The following is a 25,063-nucleotide window of genomic DNA, read 5'->3' on the forward strand; positions in this document are numbered from 1 at the left end:
GCTGCCCAGCTCTAGAGGCAGAGTGGCTGGAGGACCCAGGGGGCCATCTGGTGTCCCCGGTGGTCAGGGTTCGGCTCTGCAGAGCACGCGCTCCTTGCTAACCCTGCGGCACACTGGGCACAGGGCCCCCGGCCTGCCATTCCGTCTTGCAGACTCCGACCTCTGGACGGAATGAGAGGAGCCCAGGGAAAGAAGAGGAGCCGCCCAAACAGCTAACGCCACACTTCCCTAACTCTGGAAGCTGCTCTTGCGGCCTCCCAGCGCCCTCCAGCCGCCGCGGCCCCGGCTCACCCTCGTCCAGGTTGCCGATCACGGCCTGCTTCTTCAGAAACTCGCCGCACAGCTTCTTGTTCAGCCCGAAGGCCAGCATGTTGTGAGTGAAGGTGCTGGAAGGGAACCCTGGCGTCACCCTCCTGCTCCGGAAAGGGACCCGAGAGGCGCCACGCGCTGGGGTCCCACATGGGGCCTGCCGGGGATCAACAGCCCCCCAGCAGCCACCTCGTTAGGAACGGGGAGGAGGCCAAGGGCGCCGACGTCCTCTGAGCCATGGCCCAGCCTGGCCCTCCTCACCGCTCTTACCCCAGCTGCCCAAAGGTGATGTTCTCGTTGAACCGGAGACTGTCGTCCCGCTCCTCCTGGGTCATGTGGCACCACTTCTCCCTGTGGGGACAGGAGGGCTTCACACAGCCGTCCGCGGCCCGCCCCTGCTCTGGCGCTGCCCCCGACCTGGAGCAGCTTCTACACGAAGCCTGCCGACCGCAACATGGTGCCCAAGCCCAGGTGCCAGCTCCCTGAGCCCAGGCTTCCAAAGGAGGACGGCCCACGGCTGGAGGCCCACGTCTGGAGGCCCTCGGCTGGAGGCTCTCTGCTGCCTCGGAGATGAGGGAGGGACACGGCCTCCCAGAGTCCTCAGGAGGCAAGGCCACCACAGCCTCCTGCACCCAGGCCACCTCACAGGCAGAGACCCACGAGGAAGGGCACCTGTGGCGTCCCAGGAGCAGGGCCCATGCTGCCCTGGGGCCAGCTGTGGTGGCAGTGTCCACGGGAGACGGGAGTGTCTGATGGCCCCACCGTCCCTTCCTCGGAGACTCACCCTCTCATGGGGACCTTCCCCACCCTGGCCTCCTCCCGGCCTGCGTCCTCTCCACCTCTCCCAACACAGAAGAGGCCCACCCCCATCTTGCCCCCAGGCCTCTGCATGGTGGACCCCACGCCAGGGAAGGAATTCGGTGGCAGCGGGGGCTTGAGCGTCACCTGCCCGACCCAGAGGGAGCACTGAGCTCACAGTGGGTCCCGGAGCAGACTGAGAGGGTCCTGGTTACAGGTCCCCCGCCTGTACCCTGCAGCCGAGGTCACAGGTCACACTGCTGCTCCCTTCCAGCCTCTCCAGGGTGCTGGGGTCGCCCCCAGTGCACCCCCTGCCATCAGACCCTGGCACCCCAGGCACCAGGTGCGTCTCTCAGAAGCAGCCCAGGAGCAGGGGCAGATGGGGAAGTTGGTTTTAGCCCGCTTCCCCCTGAATAAGAATTGGATGGAGGAGTCTGAATAAAAATAAGGCTGAGAGAATGAACCACGGAGGGGAGAAGAAAAGCCTGGAGAGAGAGGGAGGACCAGAGGCCAGGAAGAGAACAGACCAAGGACCGCCTCCCCTCCTCCCCCTCTCTTGGCCTGAGGCTGCTGGGCTGCTGCGCCTCTCCAGCCTCCTGAGGCTGAGGGCAGGGCACCCGCTGGGATACCCAGGGCGCATTAAGCCGCAGGAATTCCTCCCTGTTCTCTTCCCTCCAACAGCCGCCCTGCGGGCTGGCCAGTCAGGCACACAGGTCTTGCTCTACCCCCAGGCCCATGGCATACAGTTGGGGGAGGGCACCGCACAGCCCCAGGCCACATGGGAATGGCTCTCCTGGAGTGTCCAGCACAGCAGCCCAGAGGTGCCCACCCTGGACCCATGAGGAGGGGGTTCTCTCTCCTGCTGTGGCGAGGGCTAAAGCCCAGAGTGGACCTGACCCCTGAAGGATGGGGTGGAGGTGGTGAGCAGTCAGGGCTCAGCTGCTTCCCGAGGCTGAGCTCAACCCCACTCTAGGGCCAGCCGTGCACACTGCGCTCAGGCCTGTGGGGTCTGGATGGGACTCGCAATTGCGCAAAGGAAACCCCTCTGAAAAGGGGTCAGAAGTGACAGCAATGGCAGCAGAGGTCACTAAGAGAGCGGTCATGCTGTTGGCCTGGGCTGCCTGGGGGCCTGGATAAATACCCATTGCCTTCCTGGGTGGCTCAGGGCAGGTGGAGATGTGGAACCTGCACAAGGCCAGGGTGTCGGTGTCTGTCAGGAGGCCCAGAGGCCCAGGAGGCTGGCTGTGCCCCAGCAGGGCTGGGCAGCAGCACCAGCTCTCAGGGAGGTCATGCTGGGACCAGTCATTGGGCCTGGGCTGCAGTGCCAGGAAGCCCGGCAAAGGGGAGGCCGTCAGCCCGAGAGACCACAGCACTGGGGCTTGTCCCGGACAGGAGGTCTCCACCATGCCCACGTGCCCCTCGAGGACACACCAAGGCTGCGAGGCTCAGGACACCTCACAGCAACCAGCAAACACACCGCTCCAGCAGGACGTGAGACTGAGTCAGCCAAGGGCTTCCACTGAAAGGCACCCGGGGCGTCCACCAAGGCCACCCGACTCGCCCTCAGGAGCTTGCGGGACAGTCCCACCAGCTTCTCTCCAGGGACCCCTCACAGCTGGCCTGTCACCCAGTGGCTGGAAAAGAGGACAGCTGTCCTGAGTGTCCCATGCCCACGGGCTGGGTGTGGTCCCGCCTTTGGCTTGGGTGGCCCAGTGGACAGCACGGGTGGACAGCGCCACCCTCCAAGCCGGGTTTGGGATCTGCAGTCACTGTTCTTTCCTCCGAGCCCGTGCTGTGCCCTATGGGGCAGCTCAAGCGTCACCTCTGGCCTTGCTGTCCCCACGGTCCAGGCCTGGCTTCGCCTAGCACTGGCTCGCCTCCCGGGACGCCCTCCCCGCCCTGCAGTGGCCTTCCATGGGCCCCAGTGCTGTAAAATGGACACACACACCTCTTCTCCTGCTGTCCAGCATCCCCTCTGGAGCGGCAGCGGAAACAGGTAAACAAAGGAACAAAGGAACATGTCAAAGTCGAGCCAGAAGTGTGGACGAGGAGCAGGCGGGGCGGGCGCGCGGCGGGCAGAGGACAGGGAGTCCAGAGCAGGCCACTTCCTAGCAGTGTGAGCGCTAAGCTAGAGGCAGAGCCCATTCGCCCGAGCGTCTCTGCGCTTCCTTCAGCTCGCTCCTGGCAGAGCAGAGAGCTGCCCAGTGCTCGCGGGCAGCGTCAGGTCACGCCCACCCCATGCTCCCTCGGCCCCCAGGAGGCGCGGCCTCGAGGTGGCGCCCTGCTCCTCTCTGGGGCCAGCTGCCCCTGCACAGAGGGTTCCCGTGCCCGCTGACTGGTCTCCGCACAGACGGCTCCTTGGCTCCTCTGCTCCCCCGAGTGCAGGGAGGTGTGGGGTCTCCCCGGTGACAAGGTGGGGACTTGCTTTATTAACGAGGGATCAGAGCTCCCAGAGACCCAGAGTCTTGGAGGTCAAGCGAGGGGGCCATAAGGGCACAGACCTGGCTGGGCCTCCCTGGGCACCGCTGCCCCTCGGTGCCGGCTGCATGGCGGGTGGCAGCCTTCTCTTGCTCTGGTCAGAGGGAGCAGTGGCTCTGTCCCTGTGGAGGCAGTGCCAGCCCCTCTCGAGTGTTCCCAGGGCCCTCTGAGGTGGCAGGTCACCCTCAGCACAGGGCAAACTGAGCGCAGCAACTGCACTTCCAGAGGCAGGGTGGTGGCCGCCCTCCACCCAGGACCCTGTCACCGTGGCTCGTCCCCAGGGTTCTGACTCCGCGCAGCGAGCAGCAGGGGTGGGGTCCTGAGGTCTCATTCAGTGGGCGTGTGCATTTGGGGAGGTTCAGGCCAAGTCATGCCAGGGTCCCAGGGCAGAAGCGCTCATGCAGGCTGAGCACCCCCTCGAAGCCGAGCGTCCGGCCTCGGCCGCCGGCGGGGCACAGGGAGGCCAGAAGCCAGCAGCCCAGCCACTCAGGAACGGCGACAGAGGCCGCCCCGTCCTCTTTCCTAGGAAAGTGGACCACACTTGGCTCCTACCTGGTGGTGGGAGAGCGCTTTCTCCTCTCACAGTGGACGGCGTCAAAAAAGGCTGCATTCCAGAATCTCAGTGTGTGCCTGCGGAGAAGTTGGCAGTCAGTCCCAGCCAGCATCTCCCCACCCTGTGGGGGAGCAGAGCGCCCAGGCCCTGCAGCTGGGAGGGAGGCAGAGCCGAGGAGGGCAGCCCTGGGCTCCTGGCACTGCCTCTTCCTGAGAAGGAATGGGATGGAGGGGCCCCGCAGGGCTGCAGTGGGACACGTGGTGGCCTGGGGACCTGAGCACAGCTCAGCAGGCGCCTCTCTGCCTCCTGGAGAAGCTCCAAGGGGCCACGGGGTCCTGCTCTTCCACAGGACAGGGTCTCGTGGCACAAATGGGAGTCAGCAGGGACGTGCTAGGCGCACGATGCCGTCACAGGGGCACGTGGTAGGAACGTCTTCCTACAGAAGGTCAGGGCAGCGCAGGGCATGTGCGGCCACAGGAGCCTCCTTCTGTGGATGAGGCCCAGCCTCTCTCCATGGATGAAGGTTTACTGCAGCGGCCGAGCTACTCACTGACCTGAGATCTGCAGGGGCCTGGCTATGGTTGGGTGGAGAACACGTGGCCCATGGAATCTGAAGATTTATTATCTGGTCCCCTACAGAAGCATGTGCAAGCCCCGTTCCAGCCAAGACGACAGCAAGGCCCAGGCCAGGGGCCGAGCCATGTCCCTGGAGGTACGACTGGGCCAGGTCCAGCCTCTGCCCTGCTCAGTTGTACGTGAGCCTGGATGGGCTCAGGTCCAGCCCGATGGGGGTGTCCCCTGACGCCCTGCCCAGCCCTCTGCCCTTGGGTTCTGCAGCACATCCTGGCCACGCCCGTCACGGGTCCCTGTCTTGTGTGGGAAGTTCTAGTGTAGCCAACCGTGACCTTCAAGGGACGGCCCATGTCTGACACAAGGTGCTGGACCTCACTTGCCAGAGGATAAGACACGCAGACGGGCCCTCCAGAGGGCTCAGGGCCATGCCGGCAGCTACCCGGGAGCACCCCGCAGGGCGTGGCCATGTAACAGAAAGGCTGGCGCAGGGACGTGTATGAAGAAAAGGTCGGTCAGCTCAAGACTCCAGCAGCTGGAGAGCCCCAGCAGCGCCGTGTGTGGTCATTCTCGCGCGTGTCACCGCCCTTGCTGCAGGATGTCAACGTGAGGGAGGAGAGGGAGGAAACGGCGCTTGCAGCTGGGGCAGCGTAACCGGCGCTGGAGAACCACCTTGGTCCGGGAGAGCTACTCAGTCCCGTCCACGGGTGGCACCCGGGCCCGACTGCCTCACTGGGGCCAGCTCTTTAAGGTCTGGCCACCACAGACCACAGTCCACCCCAGCGGGGACACGTGAAAGCCGTGCCAAACGGTCTGGTCTCTCACACCCACTGTCAGCTCCGGGTGTGCGCAGAGTGAAAGTTCACCCTTCCAAGTGTGCAGCGCGGGCTGCGGGTCCTCGGGTTGAGCGTGCCTCGTGTGCGCTCAGTAAAACATGAGACCCAACGTCCTGCTCAGTGCTCCAGTGTGCCGGCCATCGCTGCTGCCTGACTCAGAACATCGCACCATCCCACAGAGGAACCCTGGTCCCTGCAGCACTCTGTACCCCGCCCAGCCCTGGCAACCATGTCCGCAGGGGCTGCCTGTGCTGGACACGCCCCCCACACACGGCATACCGCATGGCCGTGCGCGGCCTGCCTGACCTCGTGAGTGCTCACTCCTGCCAGGGCCGAGTCACCGTCCACCGCACGGAGACCACACGGCAAGCCTTCCATCAGGACGTGGAGGCGGGTGGCCTCCCCAGTGCGGCTGCGGACATCTGCCGACAGTGTCCGCTTCCCGTGGCTGCGTGCGGGAGTGGAGGGGCTCACGGGCCAGCCTGCAGGAGGCCTCCCGCGGGGCCTGCCCTGGGCACGCGCCCCCGGGAGGGGAGTTCTCCACGGCCCTGCCGACACTTGCGAGTGTGCCTCCTCTGATCTTGGCCACCCTGGAGGTGTGGACGACGGCCACCTCCGATAGAGACGCAGGCCACTAGAAGGGGTCACTGCTGCAAGTCAGGTGGGCAAGAAGTGCCGGCGGGCCTCACCAGATGGGCTGCTGCTTCAGGTGCGTGTACAGGTAGATCTTCTCCTCCTTCTGCTCATCCTCCGGGCTGAACACAGTCACTGCAGGAGGAGCGAGAGAGGCGGGCAGGGCCAGCTGGGCACCTGTGTGGGCACACCACCACAGCTCCCTCCGCGGCCACGGCCCCAGAGCTCCAAAAACAGTCAAAATTCCACAACAGCTTTTCTGCCGACCACAACCTAAAAGGGGACTCACGCCTGGTGGTCAGGGCTTCTCCCTAGGGATGGCTCACAGAGGGGCCACCCGCTCCCAGCAAGGCTCCAAAGTCCCTGGAATTCGTTTTCTGCTTATGCCTTAGAAAAGTGGCTCTTCCTCAGAAGTTCATGAGAAAATACAGACCGACTTAGGAACTGCCCAAGGCATCACTCTGTGTCATAAAGACGGAAGTAAGCCCTGAGACGTTTACTGCTGCTTCTTCCTGTCGCTGGTCAACGGCAGGCGGATTTAAGGCCAATGTGAGGGTCTGGGTGACAAGGTCTGTCCAGGTCCCAACCCTTCAGGTCCCGAACCCTTCCAAGCCCTGGCCCAATGCCCCACTCCTCTGGACCCTGCCACTCCAGGTCTGTCGGAGGCCCTGCCTCCCTCCAGGCCCTGCCTCCCACCAAGGCCCTGCCTCCCACCAAGGCCACGCCTCCCCGGCAGCTCCAGGGACAGCTACTCACCAGTCTTGGGCTGCTTGTCCTTGGGTTTGTTCTCATCTTCCCTGGAGGGAGAAAAACCACAGTAATGACAAAGGTGGCCCACGTCAAACCGTTCACATTTCTGAGGCAGGGCTGCATACAATCAATGGTTTTGCCGAAAAGCTGCACATGAAATCAACCACACACCAGCGACTCAGCATTGGGAATGTGGTGCTGAGGCTGCTTTGGAGCTGTGGTCTCTGCATCCTGAGTGTGTGGCCCAGCAGGATGAGCCTGTGTCACTGGCCACACCAAGTGGGGGAGGTGCAGGGGCCTCTGTGGTTGTGGCTCCTGGGTGGGGATGTGCTCCTGTGGGTATCTCAGCATGGGCACCTGCGTCCACCCCACCCATCCTCAAAGTCCCCATGGCTGCCCTGTGTTCTGTGAACCCTGGCTCACTGCAGGGGAGGAGCAAGGAGGGACAGGTGTGTGGTGTCCCTGCTGCCAACCCGTACTGCTTATGCTACTGGTCAGTCTAAGAAAGACACTACTAGGACATCCCTGCGTGTTGCGGCTTTTGGAGGTCTTGGAGGTCAGCAAGAGCCCTGGGGGCGGAGTCACGCTGGTCCTGGGAGCAGCAAGGGGCTGGAGTGGGAGGAGACTGAATGCAGGGCCCGCCCCCCGCTGCTCCCACCCCTGGGCCAGCGCCCGCTCTGCCTGTTGCCCAGGTAAGAGGGCCTCTGCCCAGCACACTCACTCAGTCCTCCTGACCAGGGGTCCCTTCAGCTTGGTCTCCAGCCCACCAAAGAAGCCCTTCACGTTCTCCGTGTTCTTCAGCAGCCGCTCGGCAATGTCCTTCTTCTCCGCCAGCCAGCTGTTGGCAGACTTCAGGTAGGAGTCGATGCTGCCTGCAGGCTTCTCCTTGGGCTCCGAGGGGAGCAGCTGTGGCTTGCCTAGAGAGGCGGAGCGGAGCGGAAGAAGCCGGTTGGCGTGGCACAAATAGCTGAGGAACCCCCGACACAGCGTGGTGGGGGAGCTCCAACCTCATCTCCCTGGACAAGGAAGGGATGGCTCTTCCATCTGAGGACAGTCCCTAAGCAACTACCATGGAGTTGGCCAAGAGCTAGGAGAGAGGAAGGAGACAGGCAGGAGCCAGCCCTGCAGAACAGGAAAGCTGGGCAGGGCGCCATGGCCCACGCCTGTAATCCCAGAGACTCAGGAGGCCAAGGCAGAAGGACCACAAGTTCAAGATCAGCCTCAGCAAATTAGTGAGGTCCTAAGCAACTTAGCCAGACCCTGTCTCAAAATAAAACATAATAAAGGCTGGGGATATAGTTCAGTGGTCAAGTGCCGCTGGGTTAAAAGCCCTGGTGGTGGAAGATGAAGGAGGAGGAGGAACAGGGGGAGGAGGAGCAGGAAGAGAAAGAGGAGGAGCAGGAGGAGAAAGAGGAGGAGCACGAGGAGGAGAAGGAGGAGCAGGAGGAGGAAGAAGAGCAGGAGGAGGGCATAAATGTACACAGGGGCTCCTGTGCATGGCAGGAAGTCCTGACTGGCAAAGGGCAAAGCGTGAGGAAGAGGGAGGAGAGAGTGGTCCTCCCTGGGTGCAGATTCAGGGCAGGCCCCAGGGCACTGGCTAACCTCTAACAGGTGAATGTGGGATGAAGAGAGGGCCAGAGGAGTGGGCACCAAGGCAATGGAGAACATCCTGCTTTGGGCAGAGGGTGGACCTGCGGGCCTGGCAATCCCAGCCAAGTGACCCTACAGGCTGAGGCGCCCTCTCCAGGCCAGGCCAGCTCCTCTACCAGCTGAAGAGCTCTGAGCTCAGACCTGGGTCAGGCCACAGCGTCAGCCAGTCTTTGGAATGGAGCAGCTTTGCACCTGACCCAAAGGCCTGGCATCTAGGGCCCGCCTGATGGTGTCCTGCCAACTGACCATAGGGCATGGACAGAGTGGTCCTGTCCAAGGGAAGGGCCCGCGCTGCAGGAGTGAGCCTGTGGGGAGGCAGGATGGCAGGGAGGCCCGCTCAGCCTGCCCCACCCAGCTCTCCACACACAGGCTTCAGTAACCCACTTACAGGGCTGAACCAGACTCTGCCATCGCAGCCCATGGAGCTCAACAGTGTCCCTCCAAGCTCCGGCGTACCAGAAACTTCCAGTGCAACGAGCCAGAGAGACATCGCAGCTCAGCAACCCCGGGAACTCCTCCAGCTCAGGGCCCTAGGCTGCTGCCCTCCCAACAGCCCATGCTGCGTCATATTATGCTAAAACATAAAGCTGAGACCCTCACACCCAGCGCTCTGGCCTCCACCGTACGATTCCTGCCGAGCATGCTCTCTCCTGACTGCTCCGAGGACAGCCAGCCCCAGACACAGAGCAGGCCGCGCCCTGCTCAGGAGTCTCCCTGCCAGCTCCCCAACACCAGCTTCTCTTTTCTGGAAGCCCAGAGCTTTCACCCTTCCTAGTAACCATGTTGGCAGTTGACAGGTTGGCACTCTGCCTAAGCCAAGCCCCCTGGTCTCACCCAGGTGGTAGTACGTGAAGCACATGGTCATGAGGTTCTTGGCAGGTCCAAAGTCATCCATCTGATGACACCTGAAATGAGAGGCAAGGGCGGCTGGCAAGAGAATCGTCCCCCCTGACCTCACCGCAGGTTAATTAAACAAGACGGAAATACCTCACAAACACGTATAAATTAGCACCTCACTCCCAAGACTCCGCCATCGGAGAAGTGACAAAAATAATCCCTCTGTCCAACTAGGAGTCTCTTACAGGCGCAGGGCCTGAGGCCGGGTCTGACCCTGAACAGGAAGGCCTTTCTGGACCTCGGCCTGGCCACCTTCACTTTAGAGGGGAAAGTCAAGGTCAGGAAGCTCAGCTCCCCACACAGGAGCAGCACAAGGAATACGGCCAGCCTCCAGCCTCCACTGCCCAGGAGTCAGCAGAGTCACACAGTGTCCCCACATCTGAGGCTCAGAGGCCAGCAGCACTGGATCCCTGGAGCATGGTGAAGAGTGGGCTGCTGGCTGCCCAGGGTCTAATGCAGTGGCCCGAGGGGGGCCTGGGACAGTCTTCCTTGCAAACTCCCGGTCCTCCTGGCCGGGGACACCACTGGTGTATGGAGAGCTACTCCCCCTGTGTCCCTTGTTAAAAAGCAAGAATAGATCATTCCATAAAAGGAGCTGAAGTACGGAATGAGGCTCTGCGCGGGCGGAGGGTGCTCTCGCTCCGCTTCACACTTGAGGCCGGACGGCGCGCACTAAGATGCACCATGCACAGATGGCTCCATCTAGCAAACCGGACGTGCGGGCCGGGGCGCCCGTCTGGCACAGCGGTTACGCTGTCAACGTTTCGAAGGCTCAATGTTGCCGCCGCCATGCGGGGAACAGAGGGACGGGAAGCAACGTAAGCGGCCACCCGGGGTGCAGGCCGCGGCCACACCCGTGCCTGCGTAGAGTGCCACGGGGATGCGGACGCAGGGCTGGGTGTACAAGCAGCAGCTCTGTGGAAAGAAATCCACCGCCGGTGCCTGGCTTCCGTCACACTTTTCCTTCCTGTGTGCTTGGGGTTTCTGGTCTGTTTGACTGTTTGTCTTTGGCACTGGATTGAACCCAGAGATACTCCGCTGGGCCACATCCCCAGTCTTTTTTACCTTTTATTTTAAGACACGGTCTCACTAAGTTGCTGGGGCTGTCCTCGAACTTGTGATCTTCCTGCCTCAGTCTCTTGAGGAGCTGGGGTTTCAGGCTTGTGCCACCATGCCCAGCCCGTTGAGTTTTTAAACTTGGACACTTTTTACTTTTAAAAGGAAGTCAAGCTGGCACAGTGGCAGAGGCCTGTCATTCGAGCTACTCAGGAGGCTGAGGCAGGAGGATCACAAGTTTGAGGGCAGTCTCAGCAATTTAATGAGATCCTATCTCAAAATAAAAAATAAAAGGAGCAGGGGATGAGGATGCAGCTTAGTGGCGAGGCATCCCCGGGTTCAGAAAGAGAGAGAATGAAAGAAAGTCAACAGAAATCATCGAGGCAGTAGGACTGAGGATCATTTGTGTTCTTTTTAAAATATATTTGAACAAATCTAGTCAACTTAAAGAACTAAACAATTAATAAAACTATACAAGACCGGCAAGCAGAAGATAAAGTCAAAGTGGAAAATGCTAATAAACTAAAACTTAAAAGACCACGAATGTTACGTAGACCAGTGGCGTCTTGCCACACCAGGGTCCCCAGCTTCGCCTGCACCCGCAGAGTCCGCAGGTGGAGACAGCTCTTGGAAGACAGCCTGCAGCCCCCGTGCTGGCTGGGCTGCAGTTTCCCTGACCCTCCCTCCATGGAGGTTTCTCATCCCCCTCCCAGCTCTGAGCCCCAGACTCCTGACGGGAGCCCCAGATGCTGAGCAAGTGCAGGAGAGACGGCCGATCCTCCCCCAGGACAGGAGCAGGGGGAGGAAGGCTGGGGAGAGCCACTCTCTGCAGAGGCAGGAGCAAAGGAGGGGCAGCCCTTCAGGCCCAGGACGGTGGGCTTGGTGACATGGGGAGGGGGAGTGGGAGGAGCCAAGGGCCGGAGGGCACCATGCAGGGCCCCAGCTCTTCAAGGCCTCGTGGGGTGGTGGGTGGGGTGCAGACTGCCCAGAAGGGCCCCTCGCCTTGCCCCCCACAGCCCCTCCTCTCCAGCTGCCCCAGGCTCCAGGTAGGTGAAGCTCTGCTCAGCAGAGAAGAGCCCCTCCCTTTTGAAGCTCCCTTGCTCTCAAAGCCACAGGCACAGGCAGGTCTGGCCCTCCTAGGGTGGCACAGGGTCGGGCAGCTGAGGTTCGTAGCCCTGCCCTTTGCACCCCACGTCCTGAGGCCTTCTGCCTGGCTGGGGTGGCTGGGCAGCTGCTGGAAACGCCTCAGGGGGAGGGGCGGGCACTCGTGTCCCTGGGCCTGGGGGAGGGGCTGCTCATGCCCAGCTGCAGCCCCCTAATTGCGCTGTTCCCCGGAGATGCTGGCCATGACGCCTGGCTGACGCTGGGAACAGCAGAGCGGCCGCTCGTGACCAGCGTGGCCATGACTCACGCTGGCTCCTCGCGGGTGCGGGAGGCACAGCTGCGGGCGGGGCACTCACTCGAACAGCACCACTGCGAAGGACTGCACCAGCCGGTAGAAGGTGGGCTCGGACACGCACTTGGAGTTGCAGCGCTGTGCAGAGAGGCAGCAGGTCAGCGGGGCCGGGACGCCAGGTCGGCCCCACTCTTTCTAAGTGCAGCTGGGAAGGGCCCCCGCGGCCACCTCCCCCTGCCAGGACCCCTGCAGGTGCAGCACCCCAAAGTGCTCCCTGCATGGTCTTCACATGCTCACCCAGGTGGAAAAGCACAGAGGGACAAACCCCAGAGGACAGCAATGGCAGGTCTGGACTCTTGTGGGTAATTAGGTTCCTTAGCATTTTCTAATTTTTCTATGAATACCCTATTTGTAATAAAAATACTTAGAAAAAAAAATCTATTGGATACTTATAAAATTCAATTCTTTTCTGAGCTTTGTTAATACATTTTTCTTTACATTTTCCTTTATCATCTTGAATATATTCTCTTTCCCCAAAACCGAATACTATGGGTTATTCAATTTAAAAAATGCATGGATAGAGCCCATGTTGAACTTTCTGGAACCTGGGGAGCGTGAGTTTCTCCCTCTGCCCCAAGGGCAGGGCGTCAGATGAGCCCTGGCCCTTCCCATGGCCCTATGCTGCCCTTCTCAAGGCATCCTGGCCCATGTTCTGTGGCCCGAGTCCCTCCTCGCTCCCCAGTGTGACCCCAGGGCAGGCTGAGGGAGTCTCCAGCTCTTCCGGGGTCGGAGCCCCCACCTCACCTGGGCGCTGACGTATCGCGCAAACCACTCGCGGCCTTTCCCGTCCTGGCCACTGCAGTATTCCCCGAACTTGGCCTTCTCTTCCTGATCCAAGTCTTCCCTGAAAGAGAAGGCAGAGTTGAGCAAAAACGTCAGCCCTCTGGAGCAAAATTCACAGGAGGGAAGAGCAAGGAGGGGCTGCCGAGCACCAGGGCAGTCGCCAGACACACTCCCTCCCCGCCCCGCACCCCGGGAAGGCCAGGAGCGTGGCTCAGAACCCACATGCTTGAGAGCGGAGAATCAGAGTGCCATCCGGGTCTCCTGGTTCCAGAGCCCCTCTGTCCCCTGCCCTCCTGCTTCCGCCCAGCCAGATCTGAGCCCCAGTGAGGGCAGGACTCTGAGGGCTCTTGGTTCTTTTGAGGAGCAGCCAATATTCTTCCTCGAATTTAAAAAGACTCAGAACATGGCGCGGAAGGCTGGGGAGTGGTGGCTTATGGGCTCTGCACTGATTTGAGGGTTGGTAGAACAAATCTTGATCTTGCTGACCCCAAGTCACCCGCACCGGGTGGAACATGACCTGGCCAGCCCTCCGCAGTGATGTGGGGGATGCTCTGAAGATGCACATGGCCAGTGGTAGGATGAGGGGTTCCGGTGCTGACCGGCTGCTGCAAACAGACTGGCCTTCCTGGCAAGTGGACTTTGGGCTCCGCCCCTTGCCATCAGCTGGGCTGTGCACAGAGGAAGCTAATGTCAGTGCCAGTCAAATGAATTCAGTAGGAAGCCACAGCTCGGTGCTCCCAGGAACGGGGGCCTTTCTAGATAGTTGGATATTTGGGTCATCACATGACTCTTTCCTTTTCGGACCACAGAGGAAGCTGAGGCTGTTCTTCATGTGAAGGGTTCACAGGCGGGAGGCTGGAGCGTGGTACAAAACAGCGCTGGGAGTGTCACCAGGCCAAGGTTCTTATTGCTGCAGCTGAACCTGGACGAGGGTCCCTCCAGCCACCACTTCACACCCCCCTATGGGCGAGTCATCCCCAACCTTGTCGGAAAGCAGCCCTCACTCGCGGGGCTGGGGCCAAGACTGCGCCCGTGCCAAGCTCGGGCTGCGGGAGCCGCTGGTCCACGGACAAACACCCAGCAGTGTCTGGTGTGCTGCGGACGCGGAAGGTCAGCCTCCCCGACCGGAACCGGCCAGCAGGGTGGCTCCCTTCCTGGCTGAGACATGAGGCCCTCTGGACCCTGGCACTCCCGCTGCCGACGCCCGCAACGCAGAGGCGCGAGAAGGCACCCTGCGCCAACAGCTGCTCAGGAGTCAGCTGCCACTGTGCTCCCAAGGAAGCAGAATAAGACGGGTGACGGAAGCTTGCTACCTAGGCCACCCCAACTTGGTCCCAGCAAGCAGCTGCAGCTGCCTTGCCAACCACAGCCCCATGAGGTGCGCCGCTGGCCGGCTACCCGACACCACTCAGACAGCAGAGTCCATGACTCCCCTTGGATCCAGCACAGCCAGGCAGGGTGGGCAGGGCGGCTGGAGCAGGGAGTGGGAAGTGACCCCACAGACCCAGCCCCTCCCCAAATCTGACTTAGGAACACACAGAGAAAACTCTGGAATGCGAGGCTCAGCAAGCGGACAGGCCCTGGTGTGTGCTGCCCACGCAGTCGGAGGCCACTGAAGAGAGCGTGGACAGTCCTGCCTAGCCTGCGCCCTCCATGATGCCCTCGGAAGCGTTCAGGAGGTGGAAGGTGAGGAGGAATCTAAGGGGAAGTGAAGATGGACAGTCCACTCCAGCTCTGCCAGGTGCCGACAGGACTGGATGAGCAGGGGCGGGGGTCAGACAGGGAGAGGGTGGGGGCTGGGTGGTGCCGTAATGGGCGCTGGACATTGGATCTCCCAGGCCCTTGCACGTGTGGTGTGCTGGCCCTGGACAGCTGGCAGAATTGGCCCAGCGTGGGGCCCGGGCTCAGGTATCCTTTAGAAACTCCCTTGTGACCCGCAGCCCAGGGGGACTGAGTCGCTGTGAGATTCCCAGGTGGCCCCTGGGAGGAGGCCGCGCCCAGGGCAGAAGGCAGGTCCCCGAGCCTGCGGCAGGGCAGGCCAAGGCGGCGGGCGTACCCTCCTGAGAAGACCTTCTCCACGTAGCCTCGCATGAACTCCCGCAGCGCCAGCGTCTCCTCGTCCTGGGCGGACCCGGCGCTCTGGCTGGAGGAGAAGGACTCGTTGGAGGAGGAGCGGCGGTCCTGGTCCCAGGACGGGTGTGAGGGCAACTCGCCCATGTCGTTCTCGCTGTCCGCGGACTCTGTGGCCTCGCTCTCCGAGGCAGCGTCCCCCAGGGAGCCGTCCCCATCCTGCGGTGTTGAAGGCGCTGCCTCGTGGGGAGGGGCCGTGGGCGGCTCGGTCCCAGCGTCAGTCGAGCCCTCGGGGACCTCGGCCTCCATGGCGTGGGTGGGCTGCTGAGGACGAAGCCGGAGGAGCCCTCAGAGCGGCTTTGCAGGCGCGTCGGTGGGAGCCGGCCACACTGTGCAGGTGGTTCGGAGCTGCGGGCCACCGAGGCCTCTGAGCAGCGCAGTGGCCTTATGGCATCTGCAGGGAACAGACGCAAGCAGATCAGCACAGGCCCCACTGCCCCTCAGAACCGTGACGCAGACAGAGTGGTGAGGCAGGCGTCCTGGCAGACGGCCGATGTCCTGTGCCCACTCCCTTCCCACAGTCCCTGTCGCTGTGACACCTGCTGCGTGGCAGGCACTTGTCACACACCGGGAAGCCGGGCTCCTCTGGGCTGTGCAGGCAGGCTTCAGGGAACCGCACCTCCGGTCCCTTCTGCCCGGGCACAGACCGAGGCCACCGCCAGCCAGGAAAGCGCCCACCCTGAGCTGGAAGGGGTGGCGGGGAAGAGCCTCCCACTGGCAGGCACCCCTGCTAAGCCACAGCTCCTCGGGCTCGCTGCGCTCCTCATCCTCCCCCGAGCCCAGAGCCTGCGCGGACCCTGGCCCCGGGTGGTTCCTGAGCCTGGCGCTGCTCCCTCCTGCTCCTTCCTGTGCTGCTGCCGCAGGACCATGACCGGACACCCCTGCTTCCTGCACTCTGCTCCTCAGGCTGCACCCTCTGCCCACCCCCGAGCGCCCTCCAGGACTCCCTCCAGGACTCCCTCCAGCCATGAGGGTCGGCTTCTGCGTCCCATCCTCTGAGGAGCTGTCTCCATCATTCAGAGCTAACCACTCACTCTCTGCGCCCCGACCCTGCGGCCCGCATTTCAACCCATTTCCAGTTCTCCCCAGTGAGACCCCTGACCAAGGAATGCTCATGGCGTGTTTGTGGAAGGAATGATCAAGCTCACAGGGGCAGGGGAGGGTGGCTGGCCTCATGGGGTGGAGCTGGGGCTAGACTCAGCGCCAAGCCAGGTCTTCCGCTCCTGTCCATGAGTGCCTGGGCTGGGGGCAATAGCGAGAGGCGACCCCTCCTGGGACCGCACAGCTGCCACCTCTCCACACCCCAGTCAGGCCACGCCCCAGGACGGGTGCTGTCAGGTGCCACCTGCTGAGGGCGGCTGCTGTGGAAGAGGCACTTCCCACCTCCCAGGAGCCAGACGGGCCACTGTGGATCCTGCACACTTCCCAGCCCAAGGTATTTTAAGTACCCTGAGTCAGAAAGACGGGAGGCTGGCTCTGGGCCACCACGGCGGCTACGGTACACATGCAGTGGGACCCTGCCAGGCCAGCCTCTGTCTGAAAAGAAGCGCAGACCTCAGTTGGAAAGAACTTTGCAGGCCAGGACAGTGACAGGGCTCTGTGGGACTGGGGTGTGGACAGCGGGGGCCCCTCTCACCTGGCCACGAGGCCCGCCCTGGGCAGGGTCACCCCGTCGGAAACAGCGAGACTGGGTCAGACCTCTGAGGTCCTTTTGGAGACTGTGTTCTCTGGCTGCCCAAAGAACAGCAAATCTAAACGAAACCTACACAAAACAAAATGAAAAATAAATCCTAACAATTCGGTGCAACAGTGATCAGCCAGGTACCATGCAGGCAGGAGAACGTCTGCTTCACCGTTCAGCTGACGCTTGCTGAATGCCCACTGCATGCCAGCTCGCTCTACTGGAGATGCTGAAGTCAAAGGAACTTCATTCCACTATGGCGACACTTACGCACACCCTGAACTGGCTGGGACGATAAGAAATGCACGGAGGGGGCGGGAAGCTCCCTGTCCTGCTCCTTATCATGACAATACAGCTGGCCAACAACCACAACTCGGAGAGGAAAGGAGCCAGTTGCCCAAGTGGCCAAGGAGGCTGCAGAGCAAACGGAGTCACAGAGTCACGGAGTCACATCTGAGCCTGAGTCAGTCCCCTAGAAACCCAGGATGCCTGTGCCTTCTCCACCGGTTCAGGAAGCAGCTGACAAAATTACAGGAGGCTCCAAGTGAGAGGAAGCCCAGGGGCCAGAGGCTCTTTGTGGGGCAGCTTGCTCTACAGTCCCCCCTGCCCCCCGGGACCCTCAGCTGGGGGACACTCCTCTCTTGCAGGACAGAAGGCCAGCCCTGCACAGGAGCTTGTGTGGTAAGGGCCTGGGAGGCAGCCCACCCCTTCCTCCAGGAAGCAACTGATTCCAGCCTCCAGGGAGGACGAGATGACTGGCACTCTCACATGCTGACCTCGGGATCCTGTCGGGAAGGCTAGAGGACACAGAAGTGGCCCAGCAGGGATGACCAGAGCCAGCTGGGGGCTGCCATTCAGAAATGCTTCTAGAGTTTTCTAAGGAATGTTGAAATCCACATGAAAGCTTCCAATTTTTCAGTAGTGGTGACTAAATTAATTTCAAAACATGTCAGCCAAAATAATACCCTCGTTTTGGTCCCAGCCCCACCCATTTGCCTTGCTCCACCTACGGGGAGACTCTAAGAGCCTCTTCTGGTCCCAGACCCTGAGAAACTGGTTTTCAGTCAGACGACTCTGTTACAGCCTGCAGACGGTGGACGCAGCCCTCCTGAAGGCCTAAAACCCTCCGGCCCTTGCAGAAGCGAGGCTGCTTGTGCAGATCTGTAACTTCCAGCACCCCAGAGTCTATAATGGGCCCCATTCCACAGCCTTTTACTGAGCACCTGCCATGAGTCACTACTGTGTGAGGAGCTAGAAATAGAACCATGAGCAATTCTGGCTCATCGGGCCCTGTGGGGGTGTGTGTGTGTGTGTGTGTGTGTGTGTGTGTGTGTACACACGCACAATCACATACCCGGGAAGAGGCTCTTAATAAAGTGGAAAATCTGAGAGTGTCAGGCTCTGGGTGTTGTAGAAATGCTCTCAGGGTGACCATCAGTGTACAAGGTGGCCCCTGGCCTCTGAGTCCGGGGAGGGAGAGCTGTCCTGAGAAGATGGCCAGCCCAGGGTAGAGCTGGAGGGCAGCTGCTCGTGGGTGAGGGGGCCATGAGAGGCCTTGCTGGTCCTGGTGGAGTCTGTGTAGTGCTCAGGGTGTGGGGACCCTGGGAGCGACATAAATGCAGTGCCCACAATGCTGACTGCCAGAGGAGGCAGGGCTGGAGGAGGCTGACCTCCCCACAACTCCCCTCCCGCCTGGCGCCCCTGTAGCCCTTTCCCAGCCTGGTGTCTAGCCGCAGGGGAGCAGCAGATCTACAACTGCACCCAGCCCAGCCACATCCCCTGGGTTTTGCACAAACTCTGATTTCCTCAGCAACCAGAGTGACGGGCTGCGACTTCTCTAGCCGGCAGCCTTGAGCAATCGAGAGACAGGGGCTCCCCGGGGAGAATCAGAACCTTGTGCAACCCAGCCCTGGCCCTGGACCTTAAGAAACCTGTGCAGTGTCTTTGAGAACGAGTGTGGTGCTGCCCCTCCAGCCAAGAGGAGCGCCCGCCCAGCTCCCCAGCAGCAAGCCTGCACAGCAGGTTGAGAAAACTGCCCTGAGCCAAGGGCAAGGTCAGGAGGGCAGGGCCAGGTAGGGCCGCATCCACACAGAAGTGACAGCACAATGGAGACAGAGGCCAGCTGCAAACCCAACGCCCTGACCTCCATGTTGACCAGCCCCCTAGGCTACACGCAGTGCTTCCCCAGGACACGTTCCTCAAGGCAAGGTTGACAGTCATGGTGTGCACATCAAGTCTGGTGATGTAAGCATGACCAATTACCTACCCAAAGTCCCTCTGTAGTGACACACACCTGGTGGGTTTGACACCTGCACTTCAACTGGAAGGTGCACAGCGCACCTGACTCCCAGCTGGGCACTGTGCAGTGAGCTGGGCTCTCCGAGTCCAAGTGCAGGGGCAGGTGCCTGGTGCAGATGGGGAGCCGGGCCAGAGGTCACCTGAGTCTCCAAGGGTCCTCACCTCCTCCGCCCAGGCATCTGGCCCGAGCAGCCCTGCGGCTAACCAGACGGGAAGCTGGGGCTCCCCATCTAGTCTCAGCCCCGCCTCAGTTGGGAAGCCACTCCATCTGTACTCCAGCGTCCTGTTTTTGAAAACATGAATTTGAATGTTTGTTTTCCCCAAGGAGAAGGATTGTTAGCAAGCCCAGCGGGGTGCTGTAGGGGAGTTCTGGAAGGAACGCTTTGCAGAATTGCGTTGATGGCATCCTCTGGCTGGAGGGGCAGCTGAAGCCCTCCGGGCCAGGCAGCAGATGGTAGGAGAGGGGCCCGGGCTTTCCAGAGACAAGCACCACTGAATTCTGAACAGCTCCATTGAGTTGCTGGGCAGATTATGGTTTTCCTCCCAAGTCAGAGGGGAGAAATCTGGGGTAGGGTGGAAATGTGGGGCTCGCATGAGGAGCCCCCTTGAAGTCTGTGGTCTGATGGCATCTTTGGTGGCATGATCAGACTAGGGCACCTCCTTGGCTCCAGAATTTCACCATGACCAAAGCAAATATGTCACAAACAGTGGTATGGGACAGGGAAGGGTGGCTGGATGGGCTCTGGCTCCAGGGGCGGAACCTGAGTCCAGTAAGCACAGGTGTCCCGTTAGTAAGAAATTGCAGTTGCTGAGCATGAAATAAGAATATTTTTCCTTCTGAAAATTATCTTTTCGAATGGTGACAGTGATCTCCAAAGATGTCTGCATCCCGATCCCTGGGACCATGACTGTTACTTTACATGGCAAAGAGGACTTTACAGGTGTGGACCTGATGGGGAGACTCTACCAGGCTGTGAGGTGGCCCGTGTCATCTCAAGAGTCCTCACAAGGGGCTGGGAGGACCTCAGGGAAGGAGATGTAAGGGTGCCAAGCTGCTGGTTTTGAAGGTGGAGGAAGGGGCCAGAGCCAGGGGACAGAATGACAGGAAACAGATCATCCCCACCTCCCCAGCAGAGATGGAATCCGGACTTTCAGAGTGAGAGGGATTTGAGCTTCTGACCTCCAGAACTGCAGAAGCAGTTACCATGTGCCGTGCAAAGCCACTGGGTACACAGTGACCACTACAGCAGCAGTAGGGAATGAATACAAGTGGCTAGCAAGCTCTTAGGCCGTACACACTCACTGAGTCTGGACTTTGAGGTGTTTGTTGTAGCTCAGGGGCCCCAGAAATACACAATGGAGGCTCTGAGGCCTGGGGCAAGTTGGGGGACCTCTGGCCCAGGGTGCCTGCCTGACATGAAAGTCAGGTCCCTCCCCCGCCACCCAAGCGCTGGAATCCATTCGAGGCCTCTGCACTGCTGGTGACCAGAGACACACCTCCCGGCTGCTCAGGCTCCAGCAGACCAGCAAGGTCTGGTTTCCCCTGGACCTGAGCATGTGCTGCCAGAGGGGCTGCAAACAGATGGGGACCCACCTGCACCAGTGTCCCTTCAGCCTTTGTCTGGGGTAGCTTCCCACCACGTAGATGCTGAAAGAAAACTGGATCTGCTTTTTTGTTTTTTTGAGGGGTTTGTTTTGTTTTGTGTCATTTTGTATTTTGGTACCGGGAATTGAACCCAGGGGCGCTTGACCACTGAGCCACATTCCAGTCCTATTTTATATTTTATTTAGATGCAGGGTCTCACTGAGTTGCTTAGTGCCTCTCTGTTGCTGAGGCTGGCTTTGAAGTCGGGATCCTCCTGCCTCAGCCTCAGAGGTGCTGGGATTACAGGCACCCCCGGGCCTAAGTCTGTGTTTTGCATCTAGCTAGAGGCTATTTCTCCGGGACACCTGCAGACACGCAGGGGAAACTGAAGTTTTCGGATGGAGTTTCCTCTGCATCCCTCAATGGCCACTGTCTTGCAACCTGACCTCTAAGGAGGCCTGCATTTGGGTGCAGAAATCAGGCGAAGCAGGAGCCTGGCTTGGACTTCTGGTTTCTGCTGCTGTCTTCAGATAAGTACACCTGATCAATTACTAGATCATCGCTATCTGTGTTTGTTCAGCTATTAAACCAACATGATAATAAATGGTTTCCAGGAAAACTGGGCCCTGCCTGAAATAGCTAGAGAGCGAGGAGGAGAGGAACACCCGAGGGCGGTACTGGCCTCCTGGAACAGCTGCTGGGTGCTCGATGCAGTCACCCGGGGAGGAGACAGCGCTGGGAAGGCCAGGGTGCGACGGCAGGCTGTGGGGGTCCCATGGGGACCCTGGACACCCCTGTGCACCGTGCTTGCCATGGCGGAGCCCCAGCACCTCGGAGTGCCCGTGAGGTGGGGACCCCTGCAGGCAGCGGCTCTTCCTGCTGCAGGTGCTGACTCTCAGTTCCCCCCACGTCTACCCCTCACACCCTTCCTGACCTGAGATAGGAGCCCCGGGGGCCCGGCCCAGGCTCAGCTGTGAGTGCAGGTGCCTATCTTTGGCCTTGTGCCCGGCCACACAGCCCAGGGCTGAGCACCCCGGCCGGACGGCAGCCACTGGCTGGAAACAGGCCTCCTGGTGCCAGAACTTCTCGCCCTGTGAGAGCACAGGACCCCCGTCTGCCTCTGCTGGAGCTGCCCAGCTCGGCCCGGAGCTCCCGACACACAGCTCCGCTCCGCGCTGTGGGCTGAGATAAGCGACTGGGCCTGGCGACCAGGAAGGGATCTGGGCTGTCCAGGGCTGTGAAGCAACAGTCGTTCCACTGAAACGTGCCAAGTCACAGCGAATGTCATGATGTCCTTTTAGATGTCAGCATGTTCAGATAGCCGTTCAGATAACTTCAGGGCCAGCCAATGTGCCCAGGGCAGCTGGCAGAGAGTGGGTCAAACACGCTCATTACTGCAGGGGGCTTCGGACCTGGCTGCTTCTTGGCAGCCAAAGCAGGCGGGGAAATCCAGCGGGCTATAAAATCCTTTTGGTTCTGATGAATCCACTGGCAAAGACACTTCCTCCAGATACTGAATTTAGAAATGCAGTTGTCAAGAAGGTCCTCATGTGAAGACACCGATCACGGCAATGACCAAGGCTCTAACAAGGGTCACAAAGATGCAGAGGCTGGAGCCAACATTTCTTTAAACAACTCTCCCCAAGTCTGGAGGTCGCGTGTATCAGTTCGGTACTGGTATGTTTGGATGGCGCTTGCTCTGGGTGGAGATAAGACCTCCCGACTCGTGGACCTGATGGGCCATACGCCGTGGGGTGCCTGAGCCACACCAGGTGAGGAGCCTGCAACAGAGTCCCAGCCCAGCACTCCACAGTCACAGCTGGCAGCCTCTGGCGGAGGCTCCGATCCCCCGCGTCTTGTCTTAGAGGAAATCAACAGGGCAGGTGGGCCAAAGGGTGGGAAGGGAGGAGAACCTCGAGCCCCCGGGGAAGAGAGCAGGCTCTGAGAAGCAGATCGGGTAGGTATCTAGAAAGAGGTCGCTGAGGGGGCTCTGTGGGGCCCAGAAGGGGGCGCGGCAAGGACGGAGCTCAGCAGCTGTGTGCGCTGTGGCCTCGCAGACCCGGGAACAAAGAAACAGCACGCTGGGGTTTAGAAAGTCCTTGACAGGCTCATGACAGCTTCAAGGACAAGACAGCAAATCATGGCCTGAACACGGGTGGTTAAGTGGATTTATGAACACATTTCGCTACCCTAAAAGGTCCCTCTTTTCCTCATCTTAAGATCCCTGAATGCCATTGCCCAAAAGGTCATCACTATGTATTGTCATCAGCAAGAGGGGTTCCTCCTTTTTTTTTTTTTTAACACCCCAGCCCTTTTTAAAATTTTGGGATGGGGTCTCACCAAGTTGAAATGGTCTGACTTGTGATCTTTGTGCTTCAGCCTCCTCCCAGGCAGCTGGGATTATAGGTGGGCACCCAGCATCCTTCCTTTTTATTTAAAAACAAAAATAAGTAAATACAAAAAGTATGTACATCTTAATCACCAGCTCGGTGAACCATCGTAATGGCACCCATGTCACTACCCGCCCTGGGATGCAGACGTCACAGAGTCCCCGTGTCCTCCCCAGAGGAGGGCGCGGCATCCTTGGGCGGGAGTCTGGAGATAGGTGGAACAAGTCCTAGAGTCACGCCCGCGGCATGGACGCACCCAGACGGCCTGCAGGTGGGGCGCTGGAGGCCCAGAAGCTGGAGGCGCGTTAGCCAGCGGCGCCTGCTGCGTTTCCCTCTCGGGCTTGGGCAAGAGCGGCACCCAGTAACCACCTACGTCTCCGCGGTTTGAAAGCACTTGCTTCTATCCTTTTGAAAACACAGAATAAATTCTGAGAAGAGCCACTGTGACGGTCAGAGCAGCAGGCGAGCTCTCAGTAGTGCATACAGCATCCGGGAACCCACACCTGTCCAGGCCTGGCCCTGACGGGAGCTGCCGGGACCACCCGACCCAGTCAACGGGAAGGCTAGAATCCACCCTACACCCGGCCACTGTTTAGATTTGAATGCATATGCCATGTCAATGGAGCCCGGGGACAGAGAGCCCAGAGGCATGGCCGACAGAGGACACAGGATCAGGACCCACGAAGGCTTTGGCAGACCCCACAGCGGGCTGCCAAAGGATGCCTCTCGACTGGAAATTCACTCATGTGCTGGAATTTGCTCAGCACCTACGTGGGCAGGCATGCTGGAGAGACAGCACCAAGTCTGCCCTCGAGCAACTCATAAATGACCAGAGCAGGAGTCTGACATTTTGGGTTTGACGCTAACACCAGCAACCAACTCGGAAGTGACCTTCAGAAGCACCCGATCCAAAAGCAGAGTGACGGGTGCACTCAACTATGCTTCCGCTGGCCAGGCGGGCCTCACACCTTCGGCCCAACCTCCCCAGAGGAGCCGCCGACCTCCCTGCCCACAGGCACACCGCAGGAACCACGCGCAGCCCAAGGATCTGCACGCCTTTCCCGACCCTGAAGTCCAAAGCTTAGGAATCGTCACTCTGAGGGGAAAAAAAGAGCCTGCAAAGGCATTTTAATTAAATACACGCTGTGAGACTTTTCACAAGAACGAAAGGAAAAAGGAGCGGCTGATGAGAACAGGGATGTGTCCCAGACACCAGATCAGACCCAGCTGCACGGTCTCCGTCACATCACAGGAGTCGCAGAGGGACTTGCCAAGGCGACCAGGCAGAGTGGGCTCCTGCCACTGACCAGGACAGTCCTGCTCTCCTTGTGGGGACGCCAGAAGTGGGAGAGGGACAGCTGCTTGCCAACAGGTTACCCGCAGGGAAGGCTGTCGGTCTCCTGGGCTTCCGTTTCCCTCCAGGGTAACATTTGCAGAAGCTTAATGCAGCTTTCCTCCTCTGCAGCTCCTAGTTCTCCACTTCCAGGAAGATGGAGACCTCTAAGAACGGTCCACAGTCCACAGGAAAAAAAAATAGCCAAGGGGCCATCTGCTTGTCCCCAGCCCACAGGAGAATAAGAGGGGCTGAATTCTCCACAGGGACACCCTCAACGGCAGCCTCACTGGGTCATTTTTTAAGCTGCTACAATGGGTGAGCCCCGCTACAGGGTAGGAGCAGGGGAGTTCCCTTGCTCACAGGGCCGCCTCCTTTCACTCAGCTCCAGCACGGAAGGTTCCAGAACAAACCCCACTCTACCACGTTGCCCAAAAGTAGAAGGATCCAAGAGTTCAGTTGGCCCCAAGAGGTCAGGGAAGAGAAAGCAGAGTCATATGACCAACCCCAGCTCAAAAGCCAACCCCCTCGGGCATCAGAGGTGCGGCCTGCACTGTGCTTGTGTTGAACTTGTCACGCGTGGGTCCCCCGTCACGGCTGAGCCCCCAGCTCAGGGCAATGAGGCGAAGGCCGGGCGGCATTCCCAGGAATCTTCAACATTAGCCGAGTGCCTGGGTTCACTGCCAGGCATGGCCTCCCTTGGTGAACAGCTGCAGTTCTTTAACAAAGGACACAGCTGATAATTTGGGGACAGCTGGATGCAATTTGGACAGACTGGCTTGGTTTTCCATCCTCTTGGGAAATTTTGGGAAAATAAACGAAAATTGCCCCACCATTGGTACCGGAGGCAGCACACTTAGTCACCGAACTGGCGCAG

General features: G+C 60.1%; 1 protein-coding gene across 3 annotated transcripts in view; it reads right to left on the minus strand.

The window, feature by feature from the left end:
* Nucleotides 1–25,063, minus strand: part of Kiaa0513 (KIAA0513 ortholog) — a 49,530-nt gene that overhangs the window by 4,633 nt on the left and 19,834 nt on the right. The window contains exons 2-13 of one of the 3 annotated variants that reach the window (XM_047528456.1): nucleotides 16,536–16,661; nucleotides 14,826–15,293; nucleotides 12,731–12,830; nucleotides 11,991–12,064; nucleotides 9,412–9,482; nucleotides 7,649–7,844; nucleotides 6,934–6,974; nucleotides 6,234–6,312; nucleotides 4,138–4,215; nucleotides 3,056–3,082; nucleotides 580–660; nucleotides 292–386 (exon numbers count right to left, since the gene is read on the minus strand). In XM_047528456.1, the coding sequence (XP_047384412.1) occupies nucleotides 292–386; nucleotides 580–660; nucleotides 3,056–3,082; nucleotides 4,138–4,215; nucleotides 6,234–6,312; nucleotides 6,934–6,974; nucleotides 7,649–7,844; nucleotides 9,412–9,482; nucleotides 11,991–12,064; nucleotides 12,731–12,830; nucleotides 14,826–15,148 (1,165 nt within the window). In that variant the 5' untranslated portion in view covers nucleotides 15,149–15,293; nucleotides 16,536–16,661. The remainder of the gene's footprint in view (nucleotides 1–291; nucleotides 387–579; nucleotides 661–3,055; nucleotides 3,083–4,137; nucleotides 4,216–6,233; nucleotides 6,313–6,933; nucleotides 6,975–7,648; nucleotides 7,845–9,411; nucleotides 9,483–11,990; nucleotides 12,065–12,730; nucleotides 12,831–14,825; nucleotides 15,294–16,535; nucleotides 16,662–25,063) is intronic. The other 2 variants (XM_047528458.1, XM_047528457.1) reach the window with 2 other exon arrangements.

This window comes from Sciurus carolinensis, chromosome 16 (assembly GCF_902686445.1).
Source record: "Sciurus carolinensis chromosome 16, mSciCar1.2, whole genome shotgun sequence".
NCBI lineage: Eukaryota > Metazoa > Chordata > Mammalia > Rodentia > Sciuridae > Sciurus > Sciurus carolinensis.